This window comes from Xiphophorus couchianus, chromosome 7, assembly GCF_001444195.1.
Source record: "Xiphophorus couchianus chromosome 7, X_couchianus-1.0, whole genome shotgun sequence".
In the NCBI taxonomy this organism is placed as follows: domain Eukaryota; kingdom Metazoa; phylum Chordata; class Actinopteri; order Cyprinodontiformes; family Poeciliidae; genus Xiphophorus; species Xiphophorus couchianus.
The window spans coordinates 25,171,340-25,197,472 of NC_040234.1; the positions used below are offsets into that span (position 1 = coordinate 25,171,340).

At 39.9% G+C, this 26,133-nt stretch overlaps 2 protein-coding genes across 10 annotated transcripts in view; both read left to right on the forward strand.

Moving 5' to 3' along the window:
* Nucleotides 1-18,948, forward strand: part of hoxb3a (homeobox B3a) — a 49,123-nt gene extending 30,175 nt beyond the window's left edge. For 5 of the 8 annotated variants that reach the window (XM_028022272.1, XM_028022273.1, XM_028022278.1 and 2 more), the window contains 2 exons: nt 12,103-12,800; nt 15,708-18,948. In XM_028022272.1, coding sequence (XP_027878073.1) covers nt 12,224-12,800; nt 15,708-16,564 — 1,434 coding nt within the window. In that variant the 5' untranslated portion in view covers nt 12,103-12,223 and the 3' untranslated portion in view covers nt 16,565-18,948. Of the gene's footprint in view, nt 1-8,651; nt 9,093-12,102; nt 12,801-15,707 lie in introns of those variants that run through there. The other 3 variants (XM_028022271.1, XM_028022274.1, XM_028022275.1) reach the window with 2 other exon arrangements.
* A 2,295-nt stretch (nt 18,949-21,243) lies between these two features.
* hoxb2a (homeobox B2a) lies at nt 21,244-25,484 on the forward strand. 2 transcript variants are annotated; one of them, XR_003596080.1, is made up of 3 exons: nt 21,244-22,709; nt 23,982-24,924; nt 25,233-25,484. XR_003596080.1 is itself a non-coding variant. In XM_028022064.1 (2 exons), the coding sequence occupies exons 1-2, from the start codon at nt 22,232-22,234 to the stop codon at nt 24,782-24,784; spliced, it is 1,281 nt and encodes a 426-aa protein (XP_027877865.1). In that variant the 5' UTR covers nt 21,244-22,231; the 3' UTR covers nt 24,785-25,484. The 2 variants fall into 2 exon arrangements, 1 of the variants encoding a protein (XP_027877865.1); XM_028022064.1 differs by having other exon boundaries at nt 23,982-25,484.
* Nucleotides 25,485-26,133: the final 649 nt, after the last annotated feature.

Sequence of the window (26,133 nt, forward strand, 5' to 3'; positions counted from 1 at the left end):
GAATCCAGGCTCTTCAGTAACAAGCCAAGAAAATCCAGGTTTAGGTCACTTAACTCTGTTCTGCAAGTGAAATGATACATTAAGACAAAACAATATTTCCAGTAGCCTAATGCTTCTAAAAAGCCACATGTCCAAAACGGTCATTTAGCACATATGAATACATTCATCAAGTTTTATAACTATTATGCTGGAAAGATGTCAAAGCTTTAGAGACAGCTAGATGTGTCCAACACAGTGAGACTTTTGTTATTAACAGGATCAGGAGTCACAGTTAGGATGCCGAACTCACTCTGTCACTTCATTCTTCCCTTATAAGGTTAGACTATTCAACTGAATGACCAAAGTTAGCAAAATCTCCTTTCAAATATTCTATAAATTATTTTTTTACAGTAATAATAGAAAATTGGAAAATATTAAGAACTCTTCTCTCCAACCCTAAACACATGCATAAGCAAGCAGTCACATTTATCGCTGCCGATTCTGTGTTTAACAGAATTGTTTGGCTTGGCACTTTTTTGGCCCCGGAGCAAAAAGTGCAATTTGACCCCTGGACAAACCCCCTTCCCCCTCTGATGATGTCCGGCTTCCTTTGAGATTGTGGTTAAAGATTAGCATCTCTTATAAAGATTAACTCTCTGTCATGCTGACGGCATGAGTTTTTGGTTCAGGACTGTTTTTACCTAAGGCCAAGCTCTCAGTGACCAGAGGAAACTCGGAACACAGAAGGGTTCCACATGGGTGGATAATCAGAAATAAGATGTAAGATAATGAAACAAAATGGCTCAGATACTTCTTGGAGAATGAGGCTTTAAAGAGCAGAGTGGCTTGTAAACTATGAACAAACAGAAAATTTGAAAAGGAAAAAGGTTTTGTCAGATGTATGACAAAGAAATAAAGCAAAAGCATCTGAAGAATACAAACAAATCCCCAGAATAGGTGTTTTTTTAAATGTTATGTGTTTATTTTGATGTGAATAAATTATTGGCATGTGTAACATATCCATCCGTCCGGCCATCCATCCATCCATCCATCCATCCATTATCCAGCACGCTTATCCCTAGTGGGGTGGGGAGGCCTGCTGGTGACCATCTCCAGCGGTTACCAGGCAAGAGGTTGGGCCACTCTGACAGGTCAGCAGTCCATCATAGATATCCTTTACATTTCTCACCACCCAATAAATACGTTTTTCAAAACATTTTAAAAGTTTAAAAGTAGTTAAAAAAATAAAATATCAGCAGACAACTTTAGCTTAAAATATATTTAAAAGTAGATTTTTACCCACAATAAATGTAGTTCCGTGACAACTGATAGCCACAATAAAACAGAAGATGAATCGTTTTGGCATAATGTAAATACATAACACCCCCCCCCCCCTTTTTTTATTAACTTCTAAAATTAGGTTGTTTTTTTGTGCTACAAGTTTAAAAAAGGCTGAAAACATAAGAAGGAGTGAGTGTGGATGAATTTGAATGCAGGGCACATCCTGCCATTGAAAAGTAGAGCTGATGTTGAAATGTCCTCCACCTGAAGCTGGTTGGGGGGCAGAAAACACTGCAGTGTTAAGCATGTCGAAGCTTGCCCATTTGGTCAGACTGTGGTGTTGATGATGATGATGAGGCTGCATAACAATCAGACTTCATTCCACTTTAAACAACACAAGTCATGCTGTCTGAAGTGTTTGTAAAATGTAGAAGTTTTTTACTATGTCTCCTGGTGAGTGATAGCTTCAAAGATCAGGTTAACCTTCATTAAACTGTGCTGTAATATCAGATTATGCACATTTGGACATAGGGAGTTTGTAAACTTTCCAGAAAAACTCTTCTACAAGAGGGATTATTTATTTGTAAATCAGACGATCATATACATGGTGAACAACAAGGGCAGCAGAAAAGAGCTTCCCTAAAATGTAAAGTTTTATTTTAAAAAAAAAGAAAGAAAGATAGAGACGGAATTCATATTTAGCATACAAAGGATAAATAAAATAATTTATTCCTAGTTTGGTCACAATTAAACTACAATGAAGATGTATCTGCATCCATCAAGGCAGGTGATGAACTAAGCCTTTAAAAGCGGATTGAACAGGAAATGGTAAAATTAAACCCTCTGATAGCTGCGGACGCCGCAAAGCTGTTTTGTGGAAGTTGGGCGGCGAAGATAGTCAGTCTACTGTCTGCCAGCTCTAAATCATTTTATTAACCTAAATGTAAACAGCTTAGAGGAAATTAGAATAATGTATTCTTGCCTACGTTTTCAAGGCGACATGCACAGTAGAGTGGCTGCTGACGCAGCGTGACGTCGACTGATAATCCCTCTATAACAATAATTATTATTGTTGAATACTATTTAACTTTGAAACAGATGCTACAGAAATGGCTCCTCATTCGTAGCTACATAAAGTTTAACTTCATTTACAATTCTGTTTCTCAGAGGTTTAAAAAAAGCGTAGAGAGAACTGTGCTGACGTTCTGATGTTTGTTTTCATCTGGCCACAGCATACATCATACAACTGTATGATGTATGCTGTATTTACTGTCTTATTATTAGATGAACATAGTTTATACTTTTATAATAGAATAGTACTCTGCTGCTCAACAGAACAAATTCAATGACAGTTTTAAGAATGACAGATTTGGTCTGCTTAGGCTGTATGAGCTTCATGATTCATTTTAAGTTCACTCTATTTAACTGAAAACTAAAAGTTATATATATACAGTACAGACCAAATGTTTGGACACAAGGTTGTGTCCAAACTTTTGGTCTGTACTGTATGTAACTAAAAGTCAAGGCCATGAGATGTAAGTACTTAGCTTTTTTGCACTATTCTGCTTTTTAAACTGAGAACTGCAAACTTTGATAGATCTATGGTATATCTGTTTAAAGATAAAGTATTTAGTAAATATAAAGTCATGGTAGAACAGTAGTAGAACTGTAAGGTAATAAAAGGTTATAATTTAAGTCAGTGAAAGCAGATTCAGATGCACCTGATAAAAATTCAATTTCCATAAACCTTTTCTGATATGCATAAATGCTATGACCCAAAAAAGTCTGAAAAGTAACAAAAATACAAGATGACAGAATATGAACTCAGCATGATTGTGGAAGAATATACGTTTTAAAGATGAACTGTCAAGTGAAAACTATACAGTATGAAGAAAGCCACTGAAAACAGGACAGCTGCTGAATAATCTGCACTTATCTCAGATAGACAGCAGATAGCAGAGCACATGTTTTACAGTCAGATGAGTTAATTCTCCAAATGCTTCAGCAAAAACAACTTTAAATATGGTGTCAGAAATAAAATAGATAATTCTGGGAAACTCATAAAACCCAGTTTGTGTGTTAGCTTTATAGTCCCTCTGTGTTCACAGTCAGGATGATTACCTGATTTGTGCCACACGAAGACTATGAGGAAATTTAACAGCTATTTGCTAATATCCCATGACTTCTGCACAGAGAGTTATGTTGTGCTATTTGAAAAAAAAGGGCCAACTGTTGGTGTCCATAAAACATGCTTTCAACAGCTTCACAAGAACAGAGTGAGCATTATAAAGAGGACGGACAGAAAACAGTAAAATACTTTGCACTTGCATTTCATCGCAAATCTTCAAGGAAAACACGGAGGTCTACTTTAAAATGGCAACATTTTATTTTCAAAACGTTCAAAACAGAAGCGAATGGCTAGAGGATGTCAACATGGCTGCCTCAGCTTTCTTTCCTATTTTGCTACATCAACTCAGTTAGTCAAGACATATGAAGTATTTTCCTTTCTATTACTGAATAAACAACAACAACAAAAATGAAGAAAATTGTAAGGACTGTTTTTATTCTGATTTTTTTTTCTTTCTGAAAATACATGTGTTCATTAGATTTACTCAAGGTGCTCTTTATCAATTAGCTGGTGGCTAAATAAATACTTCAGCATGGCAATGATAACTTTCTATGTTGAGTAACATGTTTGCTACATGACACTAATGCTGTGAGTCGTTGACTGTAGGTTTAGTTCATTTTATTTTATGTATATAAAAACAGTTCACACCAAGCATGTTTTCACTATGAACAGGTTCAATTTTCAGTTCAATTCAATTTTATCTAAAGCACCGATCCAGGACAAATATCACGTCACACGTCTGAGGTCCAATTCATATCCACTTCTACACAATTCAGATTTGGATACAGTTCATTTGAATAAAATGAAAATAAGAGCTATTCAAATTCAAATACAGATTCAGTAACAGGCAGAGTCTGCAGATTATGAAATATTTATTTATCAGTCAAAACAGTTTCCAGTTTCTAAAAAATGAAAAGTTTAGAATTAGCATTAGACTTTTAAATAGTGAAACAATTCAGCCTTTGCCATGGAAACATTGTTTGAGGATAAGTTTGATATGTGTTTGTTTTGATGAGACATTTGGACTGAAGTAATTGGAATATAGTTTGCTTAAGGGAGGAAAACGTGTCCACCTCTCTAATGAAACTGACACAAGATACAGAAGATAAAACAGCAGAATCTAATATGATTGAAAATGTTTTTTTGTTGTTGTTTTTAATAGTTTGATGCTGTGACATAATGCATAAACACTGGTTTAGTATTTAAGCTGTCACTTCAGCAGGGTCCAGTGATCAGTAAAGCCAGCAGCTAAACTGACATTGTTACAGGCTAAATATGGTGAAATATGGGTTTCTCACAGTTACTACAGAAAACTAATTTATTTTAGTTTGAGATTTCCCATAAATTTCACTGCAGTCTAATCCTGCTGTGCTCTCATTTAATCAACAAACCTTGTGCTGCACCTGCAGAATCTCCCTGTTAAACCTTTAACTCCTTTGACCTGGGAACTGCATGTTGCTTCAGTCTATCTGAAAATCTCACACACTCTCCCCAGGAGCTTCTTCTTGAGCTCAAATTTTCACTGCTCAGCAGTTCTGGGGGGCCCTGGAGGAGGCCTCATTGTCTCAGCCTGCAAGCTAGCTGGCTAAGCTTGTCAGTCCCTGCATCAGTTACTGGGCAACTTTAGACTAGTTCACTCTTGCTCAGTAGCTCCAGAGAGGCTGAGAGGAGGGGGAACACCGACTGCTGGTGCTGAGATGGGGATGGACCTCAGCCAGTGCTGTGTGTGAGTGCCTGCATGGAAACTATTTGAATGCAGCAGAGACGGCAGAGCTGGTAGTGTTGCTGGAGTAGACTGGTACAGAGGTTGGGGGATTTTTTGCTTTTGATTTATGTGTTTGGTAAAAGTTGACAGGAGTAGAAACAAAAACAAAAAAATGAATAATAACATGAGCTGTATGGAGCTCTTCCATGTGGTTATGGATGTTTTTATTTATTTATTTTTTTTGTGTGTGTGTGTGTGTGTATGTGTGTTTAGAGTGCTTATGAAACATACAGAACTTACCTTCAACAGCTAATACAGGACTGAGTTCTGTCGTAGTTGTCTTTGACTGAAGCTGTGGTTATTTATGGGCTGCAGAGAAGAAACAGTTGCTTAATATTTGTACTGTTGCTTTTCCAGGCAGCTTGTGGTCTAAGTAAAAAGGGCAAAATATATATTTTATATCATGAATCTTAAGGTTTTCATTACATTTCTTCTCTTTCGTTCTTTCTTTCTTTCTTTTCATTTCTAACTAAATGAAGGTAACTTGGCTGTACTTTCGTTTTTTGTATTTGGGATTTGAAATTCAGCTATATTCTATTAGGCCGGTTTAAAACGAGAGGGAAGCGCCTTGAATATAATAGGATGTGTAAAATGATTACCAGGATCAATAGCAGCTCATATAACTCTCAGCCAAGCTTCATCCTCCCCTCTGCCGCGCTTTGCTTTTATTCCGGGAGTAATTTAAAGGTCAGTAGCCTACCTGTCTGCGATGTTTCTGTTCCAAACATTCGATCGACTACATGAGGTCAGGGCTGAAGATCGGATTTTACAGACTTTTTAACTTCATCTTTTCCTTTTCCCTCTTCTATTACCGCTCCATCCTCTTTCCCCTCCGTCTCCTCAACTTTTGTTCCTCGAAGCTTTCTGGAAGTGATTTTCTCGATTGAAATATCAAAATAAAGGAATCGTCCGGTGAGTGCAGATGTTTTCGACTATTTATATATTTTTTTCTTTGACCTGAGGGTTACCACAAATATTATTAACGTAGTTATTTCGAAAAAGATGGGGTTTTAAAAATTATTATTATTATTATTATTATTATTATTATTATTATTATTATTATTATTATTATTATTATTATTATTATTATTAAAAGGGTACCTTGGGGGCACAGCTGATAGCATGTGAACGAATTGTAATAGTGCAAACATGATCCAGCTAATAGAGCCGCGGGTCCAGGCAGCAGGAAACGGTCAGCTCCTCATGTGACGGACGGTTATAAATATGTCTACCATAAATGCTGAACACACTGTAACGATGCGTAAAACGCTTGTTCTCCACGCGCAGCTTGTTCTTTTCTTTTTCTTTCCAAAAGCAAATGAAAATAGAACAAGAGAAGAAGTCAAAATGTTTGTTTAGAAACTCTGCACAGAGCTGCATAAAAACAGACCGACAGTCACAATAAAAGTGTTCATGTCCAGAAGAGTCAGAGTAATTTCCTTTGTGTCATTTCCTGTGACCCACATCAATGGGATCCCATGCAGTCGGATGAAAAATGTGGATTTCCACAACGAACTGACTCGCAGTTCTGGAAGCAAAGATCCAGGACTCAGTCCTAAACACAACCCGTTGACACATGTCTGCCATCGACAGAAAACAAAACAAAACAAAAAATAATAATAATCACGGCCATCGTTTGCGAATACTGACGTGATTTTACAAGTCAATGCAGTCAACTTGTAATCCGATACGCTAATTTCTCCATATGTTGGAGTCTTCCCACACCACTCAGACACTGAAACAAAAAAGGAGCTTATTAAGGACTTGGTAAATGAATAACTCGTTTCTTCCCCCAGTCGTTGTGAGCAGGTCCTTGAGTCCATGGAAATGCTGCTTTAAAAGAAAAGTTGCAAACGGACACATTCCAGGCTCCTACCTTCTACCCACGCCGAGCCCGTCCTCTCATTTCAGCAGCCAGCAGCCGCTGCTATCTGTTTTAAAGTCGGGCAGTTTACACACAAGCAAACACGCACACACTCTGCTGGGTGCGAGGGAACTCATAAATCTTACGCAGCTATAAACGACAGCGGTAGCGTCCTGAATAATACAAATAGAGAGGAGGCAAGTTGAGGGAGAGGGATGGAGCTGCTGTTGGGCTGGAGGGGAAAAAAAAGATTGCAGAATACTTTATTGTTTTCGTTCGGTTTGAACGTCTTCACCTCCATACAGAAATTGTGTTTTTATCTTCTAAAAACACAATTTCAGGGTGATATTTAAAATACATCTATCTGTCGCATATGCTTCGAACGAACAATTTCAGTTTGATGGTTTGTTGAGTCGAATTTGAAGGAAGATTATCTGAATAGAAATTGGATGTTGTGACGTGAAAAATGGTTTAGGAATTTATAAATGACCAAAGATTCATAAATGTTTTGGTGATTTTAGAACAATTTGAATTTTTTTCTTTACTTTTCACAATTATTGTGTTAACTTTCCTTTGCTCATTCTGCTTGTATTGCTAATGTGTAAGTTATGGTACGGTAGCACTATTTTTATTTTCAGTACAACTTTGTGACTCGTCATCATAAAACTAAAAAGTTACAAAGTAGACCATCATGTGCCACATATTTCCAGGTCATTGCGCACTGAAACTAATCTCACCAAGCGATCTAAGACATTCTGACAGTAGGGTTCTGTAGGACCTACTGCAGTAATAAAAATGAATGAAATCATATTATTATTATGTTATTGTTCTCGGGGAATCCTGGTGACCCACAGGAAACAGTTTGAAACCTGACTGAGTGGCGGCAGGGAAAAGTTCGTTTTAAACCAGCTGTTAAAAGATGCTACGGGAAAGTAAAACGATTCATTTCCGAGTCGTGTGCCAGAGTCACAGCTGTGTAACTGTCTGCTGTAACGTGCGTAAATTGTAAAACGTCATCAGAAGTTATGGTGTCAACAAGAAAGTTGACACCATAACTTCCGAGCAAGGAAGTGTGGCTGTGGAGCCAGCATCTAACTGCGTGGATTCCTTCCATGCAGCTCATTAGCATAATTTGTGAATGACGTTTGATGAGGGAGTCATTGCGCCCATGAGTCCAAGTCCCTTTATTTTTGTTTCTGTGTCTTGAGTGTTGTTGGTGCCTATTCGCGCGTTTTGTTAGCACAAAAATAAAACATCAGAATGCAGGAAGAACCAGGAGCAATAGCTCTGTTTGAAGGCTGTGTTGGCTCATGCTCTTAGCCGTGTGCACCAGACATCCCGGCTGCCTACCGGAGACCGAAGCCGTAAAACCCAGAAAAGGTCGTTTAAAGAAGGAGAGACTTGAAGATCAAAGAGATAAACGAGTGGAACAAAATATAAAGAACGCGGATAAACACCCAAAATGCCATGGGGTAACAATCTGTTTCACAGAGGTTGTATTGCTGACTGACTGACTGACTGACTGTCTGGTTCGCTGGCTGACTGCTTGTACAGGCTAAGAGAGAAATTTGAGGCCATTGTTATCAGCTCGAAGCGGTGAAGGCAGCGCTGGTGCCGGGGCGGAGGGTGGCGGTGGAGGGGGCGGGGGGCGCGAGCAGGCAGCAGCAGGCTCCCGGTAAGCTCGACCAGCTCCTGGGCTAGCTAACCCGAATCTAGCCTGCAAATTGCGAGCGTTTATAAATCCTCTTCACCGCCCGTTGACGACTCGAAGCCCGTTGGCGCTCCCACCTGTCAGCCGCTCGGGCTGCCCGATCCGCCGGACGCGTTGTGCCGCTGCCGCTGCTCCAGGAGAGGCTGTGTTGTTGTGGCGAGAGGCTGCGCTAGTTTGCAGCCCGCACCGGAGAAGCCGCGGGTTGGGGAGAGGAGACAGGCATGAGGACAGCAGAGCTGCCGGATATATAGTTCATTCGATTATTTCTTATTGATACTGATCAAATGGAATCTTTGTGAGGACGTATGATGCGGCGCTGCTGTGTCCGTTCCGGACTGGACCCGGACTGCCGGTGCTAAGGAAGGTAAGAAACATCACTGGCAGTCCGTCATACACAAAGTGAACCCAAACTGAAAATCTAGCAGTTGAATTCAGCCTGTCTTTCCCGGCTGTTGGCTTTGTGAGCGGCGGGTGGCTGGCTCAGTGATTTATGGGCCGTATGACTTGAATGCTGGTTCAAGAAGAGTTCACAATGCTTTTAGCTGCTGGACCTAGCAATCCCCTTCTTCACTCGGTCGTCCATCTCTGTCCTCCTCTCTTCTGCCTTTTCCCTGCTTCTGCTTCTCCTCCTTTTTTTCTGGATCTAACCCATATATTTATGCAAAGCAATGCCGACCATTTTTCTGTTATCACTTCATGCTTTGTCCGTCAGCGTTAATGTGATCATCTCCATGCAAACAGGCCTATGTTGTTTAATTCTGTTTTTACCAACAATATCATTTTAGTCGTTCATAAATGCTTTGGGGATATATCTAAATTCTGAACAATAATGACTCTTATGAGGCCAGTTGTTTCGTGTTCCTGTTCTCCCTCTGTCCCTCTGTGTCTCTGTTAATGGAGTAAAGAAAAAGCTTCGTGGATTGTCCAAGTTAATGGATTCTCTTTCTGTCTCCCACCCTGCGTGGCTCTTCGTGGCAGGCGCCATTTGTAATTTTATATCCCGGGATAAAACACAGACACTGGACACCAAGGCCGACTTCCACCTCTCTCTGCCTCCCTCTCTTTCTTCAGTTGTTGTTTCGGAGGCTGTCAGGAGCCTGTAGGTCGATTATTCAGGGAGACGTCTGGCAAAGTTAGTGATTGTATTAAGCTGTAGTCCTACATGCCAAGGGCAGAGGCATTACGTGTCGCGTTTAATGGCGAAACACCGTTATGATTTAATAACATATTCCTCCCACACTGTTTGCCACGGCCTCTCTCTGCCTCTCTCTCCCAGGGACTATTCCTCAGAGTAAATAATTAGGATTCCAGCTTGTCTGCTTGAAAGATAAATGGCTGACATGTGTGACGTACTGAGAACTGGAGGACGGCTGGAAAAGAAAGAAAACAAAGATGAACCTAATTTCAAGAAAATATTAAAACATGAATTATAGTAGTTGTTTTAGGTACGACAGCTGATAGGTTTACAAAAACGTACCGATGTTAGATTTAGTCAGGCTTTCTCCGGTTTGACTTTTGAGACATTTTACAAGACGTAGAATTATGAGGAGATAGTTTTTCAAATGCGTATTCATATCGACAATTCTCAGGGTTTGAACTTTTCTTTGATAAATAAATAGTACAGATTATATATATATATATATACATATATGTATATAAAGAAGGAGAAGAGAGAGAGAAGAAGAAGAAAGAAGAAATAGTACAGATTATATATATATATATATATATATATATATATATGTATATATATACGTATATAGATATAGATATACGTATATAGATAGAGCTATATATATATAGATATAGATATATCTATATCTATATATGTAATAATGTTACAGTACAGACATGTAATAATAGTTATTATTATTATTATTATTATTATACAATTAAGTCATTTTTAAAAAACATGAAATCTTAAAGACAAAAAAGGAATATTACGGAAATACTCTGACTGAGATGGTGCCTCTTTGCTTTAACGTTTCCCCTGAAGACGTTTCATCTCATGGGAAGTAATGAATACCAGCTGCTCTGTGCAGCTTGACGAGCAACTTCTGTATATTGCGGCCTTTTCATCCATGAGAGTTTATCTTGCTGTTGTTTCACCTCAAACGTAACTTGAGACTAACTTTCTATCTATCTATCTAATCTATCTATCTATCTATCTATCTATCTATCTATCTATCTATCTATCTATCTATCTATCTATCTATCTATCTATCTATCTGTCTGTCTATCTATCTATCTATCTATCTATCTATCTATCTATCTATCTATCTATCTATCTATCTATCTATCTATCTATCTATCTATCTATCTATCTATCTATCTATCTATCTATCTATCTATCTATCTATCTATCTATCTATCTATCAAAAAAAGAAAAGGAAAAAAAAAACGTTAACATTTCCTGCCGTGAATTAACATGTATGCAATGTTAAAATTTTGTACCGTTCCGTATTTTGACTATCTACACAAGAAAATAAAATACAATTATAAAAATCCTAAAAAAATAAATAATCTGTCAATAATAAAGGTTTTATTTACCCTACACAATTCCCCTGCTCTGGTATAAAAAACAAAACTATTATGAACGAAAAAAACCCGTCTAGCTTGTTATTGGGCTGCAACGTTCGCTTGTGCAGAAACAAACGCTGCGAGTGACGATGAGTTGAATGAGAGGCGCGGGTAGAATTAAGTAAATCACACATGGAAGGCCAACACAGACAGGCTGGGGCAGGCGGGGCTGCTGCCTTCATCAGTCATCAAACAGAATGTACATACAGGACACACGATCTACATTCAATGAAACCTTCTGGATTCAGTGTGCTGTTGTTTTTAATAGAAATAATGTAGACAGAAATAACAATTAATATGGCAATTTTCACACATTCCAGTGAGGATTTGGATTTGATTTTTAAATTTGGACGCATCGCCAATGTTTCTGAATTACATAATTAAATGATAAAATATAAAAATGAGTAATGAAATATAGAAATAGTAACAACACTTTTTTTTTCTGTACCCATGCTAGAAAACCATATTATAATTTGTGAATAATAAGTTAAAGCTGAAATTATAATGAATCCAGTGAGTAAAATTTCTGTTCAAAGTAAACATTAGCATGTGTGTGTGTGTGTGTGTGTGTGTGTGTGTGTGTGTGTGTACAGAGAGAGCGTACACACAGTTTGCCCTCTTCGTGCCCCCTCCTCGAGAGCATCTGCTGGCTGTGAACTGGGCTCAGAAAGGGTGGGGGAGGGTCAGGTGATGAGGAGAGAAAAGCAGTGGTTTCTATTCATGTCATGCTGCCTTTTATTGGAGGAAGATGGATTTAACTCTGTCATTTCTTTATTCTGTCTTTGCTAACCTTTCAGGTCAGGTTGCAGGGGACCGTTGGAGAGACACCGTCACGTGACCCCCGGTACCAAATGGTCTTCCGGCAGTGGTTTTCATTAAGGACCGGAGCAAAAGAAGACGCTGCCATCTCTCTCAGAAATGCAGAAGACAACATACTACGACAACTCCCCAACGCTTTTTGGTGGCTACTCTACCTACCAGGTGCAAGGAACAGCAGCAGCTGCCAATGGCTTTGGGGGCTACGATGCCCCGGTCCCAGTGTCCCACCACCAACCTCCCTTCCAGTCCCCAACCCATCTGGATGTGGATTCGTACCAACGCTCCGCCTGCTCTTTGCAGTCACTAGGCAATAATAGTGGCCACCAGCAGCAGCAGCTAGCCAAGACCAAGGAGCTGAATGGCAGCTGCATGCGGCCCAGTTTGCCGCCTGAGCACCACCCAGCCTCCCAGGTGTCCCCTCCACTGCCCCCCAAATCCAGCAATGGTAATGTCACCACTCAGCAGCCGGGGGGCAGTGCTGGGTCTTCTACAGTCTCTAAATCAGGCCCTAATAAGTCATCAAACTCTGCCTCCTCCACATCTTCTTCTACATCATCCAGCTCCTCTTCACTGCCGCCCAACCCAACGCTAACCAAGCAGATCTTTCCCTGGATGAAGGAGTCTCGACAAACAACCAAGCAGAAAAACTGTTCACCCAGCAACAACTCCGGCAACGGTGTGTCAGATTATACTTTTCACTGTCTTTATCTTTCTTTCCTTTGCCTGATCCAACAAATGTAACAGAAACAACATAGTCCGCCGTATTCTGCTATTTATCATCTCTTTCTTCATGTCTGTTACTCGTCTGTTTATTTGTGTTCTAACTTTCCACACTCATTAGAATCCTTTTGGCTTCTATTCTGTTCTTATCTTCCCTCTCACCACTCCACTCTTTCAACACCTTGCTTATCAACCTTTTTACCAAGGCTAAAACTCTATAGAATTAAGACAGTTTCTTGTCTAAATTGAGTTTCTACATGACAGTTTCTGTGGAAACCTCTTTCACACAGACTAGTCTGGCAGGGTTTTGTCTGTTGAGTGTTGTCTGTAAGGTTACTGTGGGACATATACCAATATAATGTAGCAAATTGTGTGCTGTGTGAATTTATGGGTTAGGGTTAGGGTTAGCCATAGTCAAAGCATGTTGTTGTTAATGCTAAAAAATGCATTTAAAGCAGTTTTATCTTAGACATCCCCTTCCAGGTAATCTGATGTCATTCTTTTAACCATAGGACACTGGCACAAACAATGTTCCACTTCATAAAATGACTAAAAAAGAGTTTATGCCAAATGTACAGTCGACCAAAATAATAGATATTATTAGATCTTGATGATAATTTAAACAGCAACATGAAAAAAAATGCATTTCTTATAAAATGAAGAATATCATATAGTTGTAATTATTTAATTTATTTTGATGGTGAATGACAGAAAGTTGGGATCATTGGTTAATCAGATCTTCTTGTAAAGTTTTTATTATTTTTATTAGACTTAAACATTTTAGAGACTTTTGTTTGTATCACAGAGGAAGTTAATTTATTTGACCAAAACAAACATGTAAAAGAAACAGATTTTTACTCAACCTATAACCATTTCAAATAGTTTTTATATAATTTATGTGGGCAGTTGTGTAAAATTCTAGAGTAGACATAGTTCTGTTACAAAAGTAAAAATACAACTACAGTATCTGGGGGTCAATGTACAGTACGTTCGCTAAGTAAAATGGTGCTCAAGAAAAACGTTAATTTTTTTATGTCTGATGCAACATTGCAGTCCAGGTCAGCAGCAGAATAGATTACTTAATAAAAGACATCTATTTGGGGATTATTTGGAGAGAACAATTAAAAAGAAAAGTTTTGTTGTTAAGTTTGTTCTTGTTTTCTTGTCTTTGTTTTTCACCTCCAACAATGGCCACTGAATAAAGATATATTAGTGAAGGCAATGTAAGACTCATTTTTTTGTTTTACAGAAGTATAATATATCTGGAATTTCAAATGTAAGGTCTTACCAAAGGGGAATAATATGAAGTGACTTTGGCAAACATGTCTGAAAATGTTTAAAACTTCAATTGTTAATGATCAGCGAGAAAACTAAGTGACATAATCGAAATGTTTTTATTCCCTTAAAAATGACTTATGTTGAAAATACTGTTGCATCATGACTGCTGAGACAGTCTAGTCTATTTATTGGTTTTAATAAACAATGCAGTCAATTCAGAGTCAACAGGCAGGAAAAGGTTTATAGGAAGTAAAGAACCAACAGTGTTCAAAGCATGAACTGAGATCCTAATGATTTAATTCCTGTTGATCGTCTTTTAATGTTGGTCGTTTGGTGATTTGGTGGATTCATACAAACGCATATCTTTGCTCAGCAGATATTTCTGTTATATGTGTATTTATTTCTATATGTGTATATTTTTTATTCTCTTTAGGTTTATAGTCAGAAGTATACCTTTCAAACTGAAACATCCACCTGAATGATAAAATCAGTAAGAAACTAAATGATGGGTTTAGAAAATAAAAGTAGCCAAAATACTGAAATCTTCATAAAAACATGAACTCACTTGAAGGACATGCTTCTTTCTGCTTGAATTATTATCTTACCTTTTGCTTTAATGTTTTAGCAATATTATTATTCCAATTCCTTATTTTCAAGGAGGAAGTTGTTAAAAATGACACCAGTAAGAATAGTTTAAACAGTCCAGTTAAATTTACCAGTAATATTAAATGCCACTTTGTACTTTTTACATTTACTCAACAGAGCTTGATTGTGGAACTCAATAACACATATTTTGTTGTAGCATCTTGGATTTTAGATTGCAAAGTACTTGTGCAGAAAGGTTCTTAATAAATATTTCTTTTAAGTAAGTAAACTTTATTTTTTAGGAAAACGCTGTTTACAGGACTGATAAATGAGGGCAACTGACAAATCCTCACTAAATCTCTCCAGCAGATCTATGTATTTACAGTTCTGTGTGAAGCAGTTAGTCACTGGACTTCAAATTGATAACATCAGAATGATTTTCTTCCAGTTCAAACAGAAAGCAATTTTTACAACATGGAACACAGAGACTAACAACAAACAACAGTTTGAGTTACACGAGTAACCTGAAACAGAGTTTAGATTTTTGTTTTGTCGAGTCCACCTAGGTGTACCAGTTCCCTTTGCTGCAGCTGTTGCTGAGGGGGTTTGTTTCTCTAGCCAAGATGCAATTTAGGTGTTCTCGGCCAGCACCGGCGCCTTCATCTTTTAATAACTGCCACTGTTATGAAGTGTTGACAACTAATATGAAGGGATAATTCAGGCCGCCTGCCCAGACCCCCCTGTGCTTTATTAAGACTCTGGATGCTTCCAATTTCCTCTGGCATGCAGCCTGGATTTATTCTATTATCTATACATTTACACACTCTTAATTTTTTTGACTATTGCATTTTATAATCCATTGAACTTGCTTCCTTTTTCGTATCCCCCTGATAAAATACATATATCTACTTTCTTTTCAAAATGTTAATGAACTGTTTTTAATGTGATTTTACACTTCTCAGACCAGCGCGGTGAGTTTAATATGTTTTTCTCTCCGTAGCATCAGGGGGCACTGAGAGCGGCAGCAGTGGGGAGAAGAGTCCTTCCGGAGGTTCGTCTGCATCATCCAAGCGCGCTCGAACAGCGTACACCAGCGCTCAGCTGGTTGAGCTGGAGAAGGAGTTCCACTTCAACAGGTACCTGTGCCGACCCAGGCGTGTGGAAATGGCGAACCTGCTCAATTTGTCCGAACGGCAGATTAAGATCTGGTTCCAGAATCGACGCATGAAGTACAAGAAGGACCAGAAGTCCAAGGGCTTGAGCTCCAGCTCTGGAGGACCATCTCCGGCAGGTTCCCCTCCTCTCACCATGCAGTCCTCTGCCAGCTTCCTGAACTCAATGCATCCAATGGGAGGGGGAGGAGGGGGCCCTACTTATGAGACCCCCTCCCCACCATCCTTTGGAAAGCTGCACCAGGGAGTGTCTTATTCTATGTCCACTGCCTATTCCAATGTTCCTATGAAGGGCTGCCCTCCTCAGAAATACGGTGCCCCAGATCCAGACTATGGTGATCCCCACCACAGCCTAGTGCAGGCCAACAATGCTGGCTATGGGACGCCAACAAACATGCAGGCCAGTCCAGTCTACGTTGGGGGTGGCAGCTATGTGGAGCCCATGGCTGGCTCCGGGCCCTCCATGTATGGCCTAAACCACCTGGGCCCTACGCCGCCCCACCACCAAACCATAGACTACAATGGCGCAGGGCCCATGTCAACTACCAACCAGCACCATGTGGGTGGAGGGGGCCCTCAGGGTCCCTGTGACCCACCCACACACCCAACTTACACCGAGCTGTCAGCACACCACACCTCAACTCAGGGCAGAATCCAAGAAGCACCCAAGCTCACCCACCTGTAGCAAGTTTGGAACAAAATGACAATGTAGGAATTAGAAAATAACAGAAAATGTAACATGACATGACTCACTAAGAGACAAACCAAAATGTGGGACAATGGGAGGGGCGAAGCAGGACAGAAAGGTGCCATCCAGTGGTTTGTGAAATCCCCTGTGCCGTAATATGCAAGCAAGAAACAGTGTTAAATACCACTACCTTCATTACAACAGCATCAAATCTGTTATATTAAGGACAAACATTCCTTATTGTTTTTGAAAGAACTGTTTGTTTTATTTTAGAAACAGAAAGCTAAAAGTAAAAAGAGAAAAAATCAGAGATTTAACTAAGCTTTGGCTGAACATCACTGTGACAATTGGAACCTCATAATTTATTACAGTAAATTTGAAACAAAACCTATAGTGTTTATTATGTCATCTGGCTTCCTATTCAGTATTGAATTTGATTTTTCAATATATTATCCTACCTCTTAAGAATGAGCGTCTACCATAGCAAGAAATATTTCAATATTTCAGTCAGTTATGTTGAGTGTATAAATAAACATCCATGTTCATAGATTTATGATAGGCATTAGTAGATATTTGTAGCAAATTGCAACAATAGTATAGTGAGCATGGGGTTTAAAAAGCCTACAATGACCCTTTAAGAGGTACAGCATGGTTTCAAATTTTCCTTTAATGGCAAAATATCCCCCTAAGAAACATATATACACACAGCTCTCCTGTCTGGTAGATGAAATGGTTGAGATTTTAATGGGCTGTTAATGAGGTGGTTAGATTTATTATGCTGACTTCTCTCCCCTGCAGGCAACACGTGTTGTTGTCAGCAGAGCTGAGCTATGTGGACTGATCTGTCTCTCCATCACTTAGAACATGAGGCAGAGAAAAATATATGGCTCAAGCTGGCAGCACAGAGCTTCCTTTGAGCCTGGTGTTTTATGAAGCACATCACAACCACTGGACAGCTTTCCAGTCACTGTCTTTTCCCCCTGCAGTACCCATCTCTGTCTGTCTAGACCCAATCATTACTAACCCAATCTCACCTGCTTCCCCATCCGCCCCACCTTCCTAGCACACACAACCACATATGCACGCATACATATTCATCCGTCCCATCACTGTAACAGGGTTTAAGATGAGAGCTTAAAGGCTGAACTAGCTCAAACAGGCACACTCTTGTTCTAAACTACCTTTTGACAGTCACGTCGGCATACACACACAGCAACACTAAGCTAACTTCCTTTCACTGACACATGTCCAGAAGCAGCTTTCCAGCTGCTGACATCTCTAGACAAATACAAGAGGGCACAGAATCTACAATTTTAGTGTCCTTATTTAGCACATCATTGAGACAGGGTAAAAACGAAGAGTGGAGAGAACTATTTATTTATGTTTAAAAAAGTCATTGACATTACCCACCTCACCCACAAACTCCCATCCCATTACACACTTTGGTAGATACCAATGTGTGAAACCCCATTTCCTCTTGTTTTATTTTGTTCCCACATGTCTTGACTTTTAACATGGAAACAGGGTATATATTTGAACAAAAAAAATGCATGTCCCACATTTCTGAGCATATGTGTAAAACTTATTTTTATAACAACTGGATTTATTTTTTCATCTATCAGTGAGTAGATTTTAGAAAATACATGTCAGACACTTCCAACTGTTGAACTCGGTGTCTCCAGTGACTGGGCACTGTGGAGTGGTTGAGCCATCCACTCTCACTGATAATCAAGAAATAAATCCCTCAAGTTGTTTTTAAAAGCTCAAGATTTACTCAAATGCTGTTTTACAGCTGGGCATCATTGTTGCACTTAGAGTTTACATTTTGATGGTTAATGGTTAAAAAAAAATAGATAAAATCTTATTTTGAAGACGGAAGGCCGTCCAATCAAAGCGTCTGTCGCTAATGTGTGTTCAATTGAACATTCACATATAAATATTTATTTGTTATAGCCAGTTTAAAAAGAGTTTCGTTTTGTAATAATATTATTTATCCTTTGTGTATTTATATTGAGGAAGAAAATCCTGTACTTTTTTAGTATTTACCTGTAATAAAAAGCAACATTGTGTTTCCTCTTGTCCATGTACTGAAGTTACAATTTCAGTTCTTGTATTTTAGAAGAAAATAGGTAGTTTTTTTGTTATTATTACCCTTTTTATGTTATTATCCTTGTACATAAATGTCTTGGCTTGTACAGGGAAAGACGAGTGTTGGGTTTGGATATCCACCCATAGTCTGAAAATAGAAACAACCTATTAGCAGGAAAGACAAAAAAATCCTTTTGGAGGAAACATTTTTCTGTCCTTTGTAGTTTCTATTTTTTTTTCACTGTTGATAAAGTTGTCTGTCAAACAATTCTTTAATAAAATTTTATGTTACACAGAGCGGTCATTATTTTTTAAGCTAGGTAAAAAAAGAAACTATTGATTCATTAAGCAGATGTATAATCACTAACAAATCAGCACCAATGATGTTCAAACAAGGGGTGTGTTCTTAAGAAGCTGCCAACCCCCAACTGCTAAGGCAACATGCAAGCACTTTTTACTGAGCTGTAAATGTACCTGTCATATATATGAATTGAGAAATTCCCATAAATGCCTCAAAGTAAAAATATGCATAAAACGAGTAAAATCTTCTGCAAACGTTTTTCAGCATATCTTTCAGAGCTCTGCGGAGGAGTTAGTAAAATAAAAGTTCAGATTTACCTCTTTAAAGTGTATTAAGTAAACCTCGATAGAGACTTATCAATGCAAAACAGCAGTTTAATGGGACTTCTGTTATTATATCTGTGGTTGACAACCTTCCTGCTCCCTGCTCTGTTATTCTATAGAAAGTGAGTGGAGGCTGAACTCAGACAGGCATCCTACAGCTAACTTCAGGCCATGTGAATTGTTTATATCCCCTCTTCTGTCTCTCTCACCCACACAAGAAAAGCCTTGAGGCCCACTCCTCTTTCAGGCCACGTGATTTCTCACTCCAACCTCTTTGGTCATGTTTTTTTCTTTGTCACGTGTTCAGAAGCCTGAGACCGGCATAAAAACTTAGGACGTAAATCAAAATCCCATAAATAATGACTATGCTTCCCTTTACATCTCCTCTGGACTAACAGACAATAAAAACACCAATAAGCAGAGATTGGCTCTAATTTATTGCCTCGTAAAACCAGATGGAGAGCCGAGTCTCTCCTCAGCACACACACTGCTGGGAACCGCGGGGCTGGAGCGGCAAGGCGCTTAAAGCGGCGAACAAGGAGTCCGGTCTGCTACTCACACATTAAAAATGCAATTTTCTAAACTCAGCTTCAGCATGCTGAACTGGGCAATTTGTCAAAACACTAAAGTGTGATCACCAGTTTGATTTCATTATCGATTTAAAGGAGGAAAAACCCCAACAATAAAACCTGCTGTCACGGGATTATGTAAGGTTTGTTTTTGGTATAGTTCGAATGGTTATTCGAAAACAGCACTACCACTCTAATGCTTGTAGCCATTAAATTATATAAATAAATAAGGACTTATTATTATTATTATTATTATTATTATTATTATTATTATTATTATTATTATTTGTAGTTGTAAAAGAATTAAAATCAAAATGTTTGTAATCATCCTGGAAATAAATTTATCGTCAAAAATAAATAAATAAATAAATAAAAACTAAGTTTACAAATGCCTTTCCTCAGTGGTGTCATGCGCCCTTTCCATCTGTGTCATTGGGGACATAAATCCACTCTGCAGCTCCAGTGGTCTCCTAAATAAATGAGCTTTAGACATTTTTAATTGTTGTTAAAAGACGAAGTAACTAAAGGAAGTGCGCATGAAGCGTTCAGCAGCCTAGCCAGAGCTCTAAATGAGTCAGCTCTCTGTGTGTCCCTGCTGCCCGCCTGTTCTACCCACTCACTGCCTGTCCTTTCTGCTCCACTCAAAGCCCCTCACTCCCACACACATTGCTGCATCTCCGCTTTTTTTTTGGGGGGGGGGGGGAGCGCAAAGAGAAGACATGAGAAAAAGTAGGGAAAGTTAACCGGCTAAATGGTGATTTGTCTGAACGGTCTGTGTGCCGTTTCTCCGGGCTGCTGATGAAATAATATTAGTAACAATAAATGCATGAAACCAAATCACACTGTGGCCCTGAAGCGCAGAGGCAGAGACAGCAGGGCTGGAAGTTTTCTCCTCATTTAGGAGGAGAGAGACTGCTGTCAGCCTCTCTCAAGGAGAGAAAGATTGATCACCACTTTTTTCTCCACCCGGGGCTCTTCTGACCCTCCCCGAAATATCCTCTGCTCAGCTCTCCAGTTAATCTTTATAAATATCTACATGTACGTCCCGTCGAGTCCGAGGGCAACTCAGCGCGATCTCACTTACAGTTAGTATAATATTAATAGCTGAGGGTCTCTTATTATGTTTTATAAGAGGGAGGAACAGAGACCCGCTCTTTATTCTCGCGCTAGTGGAGCGACCTCGCTCTGAACTCGCTCTCCGTGCGTGAACAGCCCGAACATTTAGAGCAGACACACACGAACACGGGGGAGAGAAAGGAACGAGGGTGAAGCGCAAGAGGGACTTTGGAGCCTGTGAAAAGATGCTATTTTAGTTTGAGACAATATTTAGATTGCATTTCAGTTTTCCCACAATCAATCTTCACTGCGGCTACACACACACACACACACACACACACACACACACACACGCACACACACACACACACACATGCAGATTCTCCGTCTATTTATAATGGACGCGCAGATATTTGTGTTAAATGGGATAAATCGGACACTTACACAGGAACTCGTTCCTCAACCTGCATCTCTGCATCTTTTCAAATCTGTAGCTGTCTGCTCTGAAGCGTTAGCTGATCCAGCATCATATCTGTGAGCAGATCCTTCATGCCCTCTCCTCTCCGCTGCTGCAGCATCTAAAACCCTGTTCAGATTTCTGCTGCCTAAACTGTCCGTTTTCAGCCTTTGTCACACGTCCTAAGATTAATGAACGAAGTTGTTTTCTCTGGTTTTCTTTTTTGTTTGTTTTTGTGGTTGTTTTCACTGAGAAATCATATTGTAAATAGACTACCTACGTTAACCTACTGTTAATTGCCATTACATCACCAGGAGCTCGCATGTCCACAGTTCTATTGTTAGTCGGTTCCACCGGCCAAGATCTGCCGAGCTGCCGCCCACACAGCGCACATGGCAAGCGGCCTCTTTGCTTTTTTACCCCCGTTAGGACAGAACAATGGCAGATAGGCTCGCTTTGCCTCCGCGTTTCGTGAAAAATAATAATAATAATGCTTCACACAGACATCACAGCCGCCAGGCCCGAACCACCGATTGGCTGATTTGGGTCACATGACCAGGAATTGGCTGCAATTTCGTCCCATAGTTGTTCAGTTTAGCCTACCCAGGTCCCCATACGCTACTATTATAACCAATATACACAATTATGATATAGCCACCGCATTTACGCCACTACGGTCAGAAGCCTATGGAGCTGCGTTTTTTTTTAGACCAAGTATTATTTATTTTCTTAATCAGCCATGTTTTGTGATGTGCATGTGTACGCGTGCGTATAGGCCTATGAGGGTTTTATTATTATTATTATTTTATTTCGGGAAAGGGATTATTCTGGGCTCTCGTCGTTTAGGGAGGGCACTGGTCTGAGGAAGCTATGAATTTTGAATTTGAGAGGGAGATCGGGTTTATAAACAGCCAGCCGTCCCTAGCAGAGTGCTTGACGTCCTTCCCCGCCGTCCTGGAGTCATTTCAAACTTCATCAATCAAGGAGTCGACAGTAATTCCGCCTCCCTTCGAGCACACCATCCCCAGCTTTAGCCCTTGCACAGCCACCCAGCCGAAACCAGCTTCTGGGAGTCAGCAAAGCCGGAGAAGCTCTGCTACAAATGACCACCAGACCCATCACCGCGCCATACAGCAGCCATGCCCGCCTGGCCAGGCCCCTGCACCGGCTACCCCGGCTGGTCCGCTGGCTCACGAGTTTCCCTGGATGAAAGAGAAGAAGTCATCCAAGAAATGCCCCAAGCCTGGAATCAGCTCCAGCGGGGGTGGATCCATCATCTTACCGACATCATCCTACCCTTCACCAAACGCCTCTGGGTACGCTTCGGCGGGCATCGAGTCACCCACAGGTCGGTATGCTCTGGCGCATGGACCCGTGGTGCAGAAATGTGGATCATGAGCTGAAATTTTCTGTTTGCACGCGCTCACATTCATTTCCGAATATAACTGACCAGTTTTTACCCAGTGCATGGCTGCCATTGTCTCTCTTTTTTGCGATCAGTGCGTGTGCATGTTAGCGCGCGTGCGCGTTCCTCAATTCTATAAGGTGCATGAAAAGGGAAGCCATATCCAGACGACTGCATTATGCTGCAATGCTTTGCATATTAGAGCTTCATCCACATGGTCTAAATACTTCTTACAATGTGCGAGGCAGCTGCAGTGATTCAACTCACTGCGGTCTGATACTCTGAAGACAAGAAATGTTTCCTTTACATGACACCCCACATGAAAGCTGCTGACTGCATTATTTTTCTTTTATAAATACTGCCTTTCGGATCAGTGTAGAGTGATAGAATTCAAGCCAGAATTAAAATGGGCGCCATATTGGATGGCGTTAGAAAAATAATAAGGCGGGGGAATGACAGAGTGGTGAGCGGGGGGTTGGGGAACACTCACTGCTGCGGCCACACTGGAACACCTCGGCAATCATTCTTATTTCTGTCGATGACAATCATCGCATTTCATGTACTTCTGTTTGTCTGTCTGTTTGCATCCCTAAATATGAAAAATAATAAGCCAATTAATTTAAATATGAACTTCTCGTTTTCCTCTCTTCATTCCACTTCCAGTCTGAGCTTTTTCCTGATCTCACTAAAAGCTCTAGTTGTCCAGGCTTCGGAACAGTCGCACTCACTTCTAATCTACATCGCAGCATTTCCGTTCGTTCTTGTTTCAGAGTTGAAGATCCTTCATTAGTACATTTATATGACAAAGACATGAAAACACGTGCATGCTGGTGTTTCCTTTTTCCTTTCTTCTTTTTCTTTCCTTCTATCTTTTTTCCTCGATCCTTTGTCATGTCACTGAAAAAGTAGCTACGTGTCAAGGCATTTTTGTATTTCTTATTTCATTGCAATCAATTGAGAAGATAATTTATTGCAATGAAATATAATAAAATGTGCTGCCTCATGCTGTGCAAATGAATATAGCAGGACTGCATTTCTAGTCAGTTACAAAACAGGCACACACACACACACACACACACACACACACACACACACCCACACACACACACACACATATATATATATATATATATATATATATATATATATATATATATATATATATTATATAAAATATAAAATATGTAATTTTATTTATTTTTTTGTTCCTAGCAGACTCCAGCCAGGTTGGCCTGGATGCCGGTGGAGCTGGGTCCCGTCGTCTGCGCACCGCCTACACCAACACCCAGCTTTTGGAGCTGGAAAAGGAATTCCACTTTAACAAGTACTTATGTCGGCCGAGGAGAGTGGAAATCGCCGCTCTTTTAGATCTTACAGAGCGACAGGTCAAAGTTTGGTTTCAGAATCGTAGGATGAAACACAAGCGACAGACCACACACCATCGGGATGGAGGCGGAGGAAGTCCGTGTTCCAGCGGATTTGAGCCGCTGGAAGGGGCCGATGCCTCGTCCCCCTACTCCAGTCAGCCGCTGGAAGCGTCGGAGGAAAGCACAACAGAGAGCGAACAGGGGAGCGGTGCGCTTTTGACTGCAGTTCCCGGCGCCTATAGCACCACTGACAACGGAAACAATGCACAACCCACGCAGGAGGACACAGGCCGTGTGAGTCAGCAGCAGCCAGGGACATCTGGCTCAACGGACTCTGCTGCGGCTCTGCGCTCCCCGACGAACTCAACTGACAGCACCGGTCTGAGGCCCCACAGCGGGCCTGGGACTGCACCGGGAGCCGAGCCGTCTTTTTTGGACCACCGGGATTCATCCGTCGCCCCATCTGAATCTCACGCGTCCTCCTCCTCATCATCCACCGCGCTATCCGACCTGACTCTTTTCACCGAGGACGCCTGCTTGTCTCCCAGCATGCAAAGCTCCCTGGATAGTCCGGTGGATTTTTCCGAGGAGGACTTCGACTTGTTCACAAGCACACTGTGCACCATAGATTTACAATACCTCAACTTCTGAAGGTAGTGGCAACGGTTCAACAAGAGGAATATCACAAAGACATCAGACACACCAGGGTAGAAGCGACCTTTGTGGATGAACAATCAGCAGAAAAACATCCAACAGGACTGTCGTTCTAGAAGCGTCTAGGCAAAATTCCTGTAAGGTTTATGAATGAAAACGTTGCTCTTGTTTCAGCTAAAATTCATTTACGCTATTATTTCCGTATGGCATTGTGGTTTAAGAGACTCAGTCAGCAAATTTCTTTTTTTTTTTTATCTTTTCTTCTTTTTTTGTAATTGCAAAATTGTTTGCGTGTTGTTTTTTTTCGGCTAGATTTTATTTCTCCCCTTAAGACGTGAAATATCAGGTGTTATTTAACTTAGGATTTTTTTAAGATTGTTTTTATTTTTTGTTAGTTGAGCTTCTTCTAATCAATGAGATGGTTGTTGTTTTTCTTGTCTGCTAGGGGTTCAGCTTCGTGGATAAAAAAACTCAGGAACTGGTCACAGAGACTTGATGCGGACGGCAGGACTGCTTTGGAGAAAATATCTCTAAATTGACAAGAGTTGTCACTCTGAGCGAGAAGCCCTGCTGTGGAGCCGACATGTAGACGTTAGTTTATTTATTAAGATTCTTTAATAGTGAAAATCTAAATTATTTATTGTACAAATATTTTCATAGTGGGATAATAATAAAGAATAAAAATATAAACAACGTACACAACGTGCTTCATGATTTTGTTCAGTATCCGGGGATTTGCTACGAGTGTTTGTGATCGACCTTTAAATGTTTCTAAATTTTTACTAATTACATGTATGTAGCAGCATTATTCATTTTATTTTATTCAGCAACCATTTTGTGTGTTTTACATGTTATATATTTATACTTTGAGTTCAAACAGTAAATAATTAAGGCATTAAAAACAAAATACGTGGAAAATTTAATACATCCAAAAACAGTTCCAGTTTTTTTAAGACATATTTTAATCATTAAATAAATAATTTTAACCGCACATTTATAATAGTAAATTTACAAACAAATTAATTGATGCCTTCCTTTCACTGAAAATACTACACATTTAGTCTTATGAAATTCTTGACATTGTGTAATTTTACCGCCAAACATTTCTGGAAAATGGGATGTTTCGTTAGTTTTATCTTTCCACTTTTCTTTATCAAATAATGGTCTGTCACGGTAAACCCCCACCCACCACCACCACCAAAAAAAAAAAAAAAAAATCAACACAGCAGCTCTCTACCAGCAGAAACTATCAGTGTGCAGCTGGACTCCAACAAACAGCTGACAGACCCACAGAGATTAAACACAGCAAAGCTCCTCTGCTGCCTGTTATTTTCATCTTAGGCCTA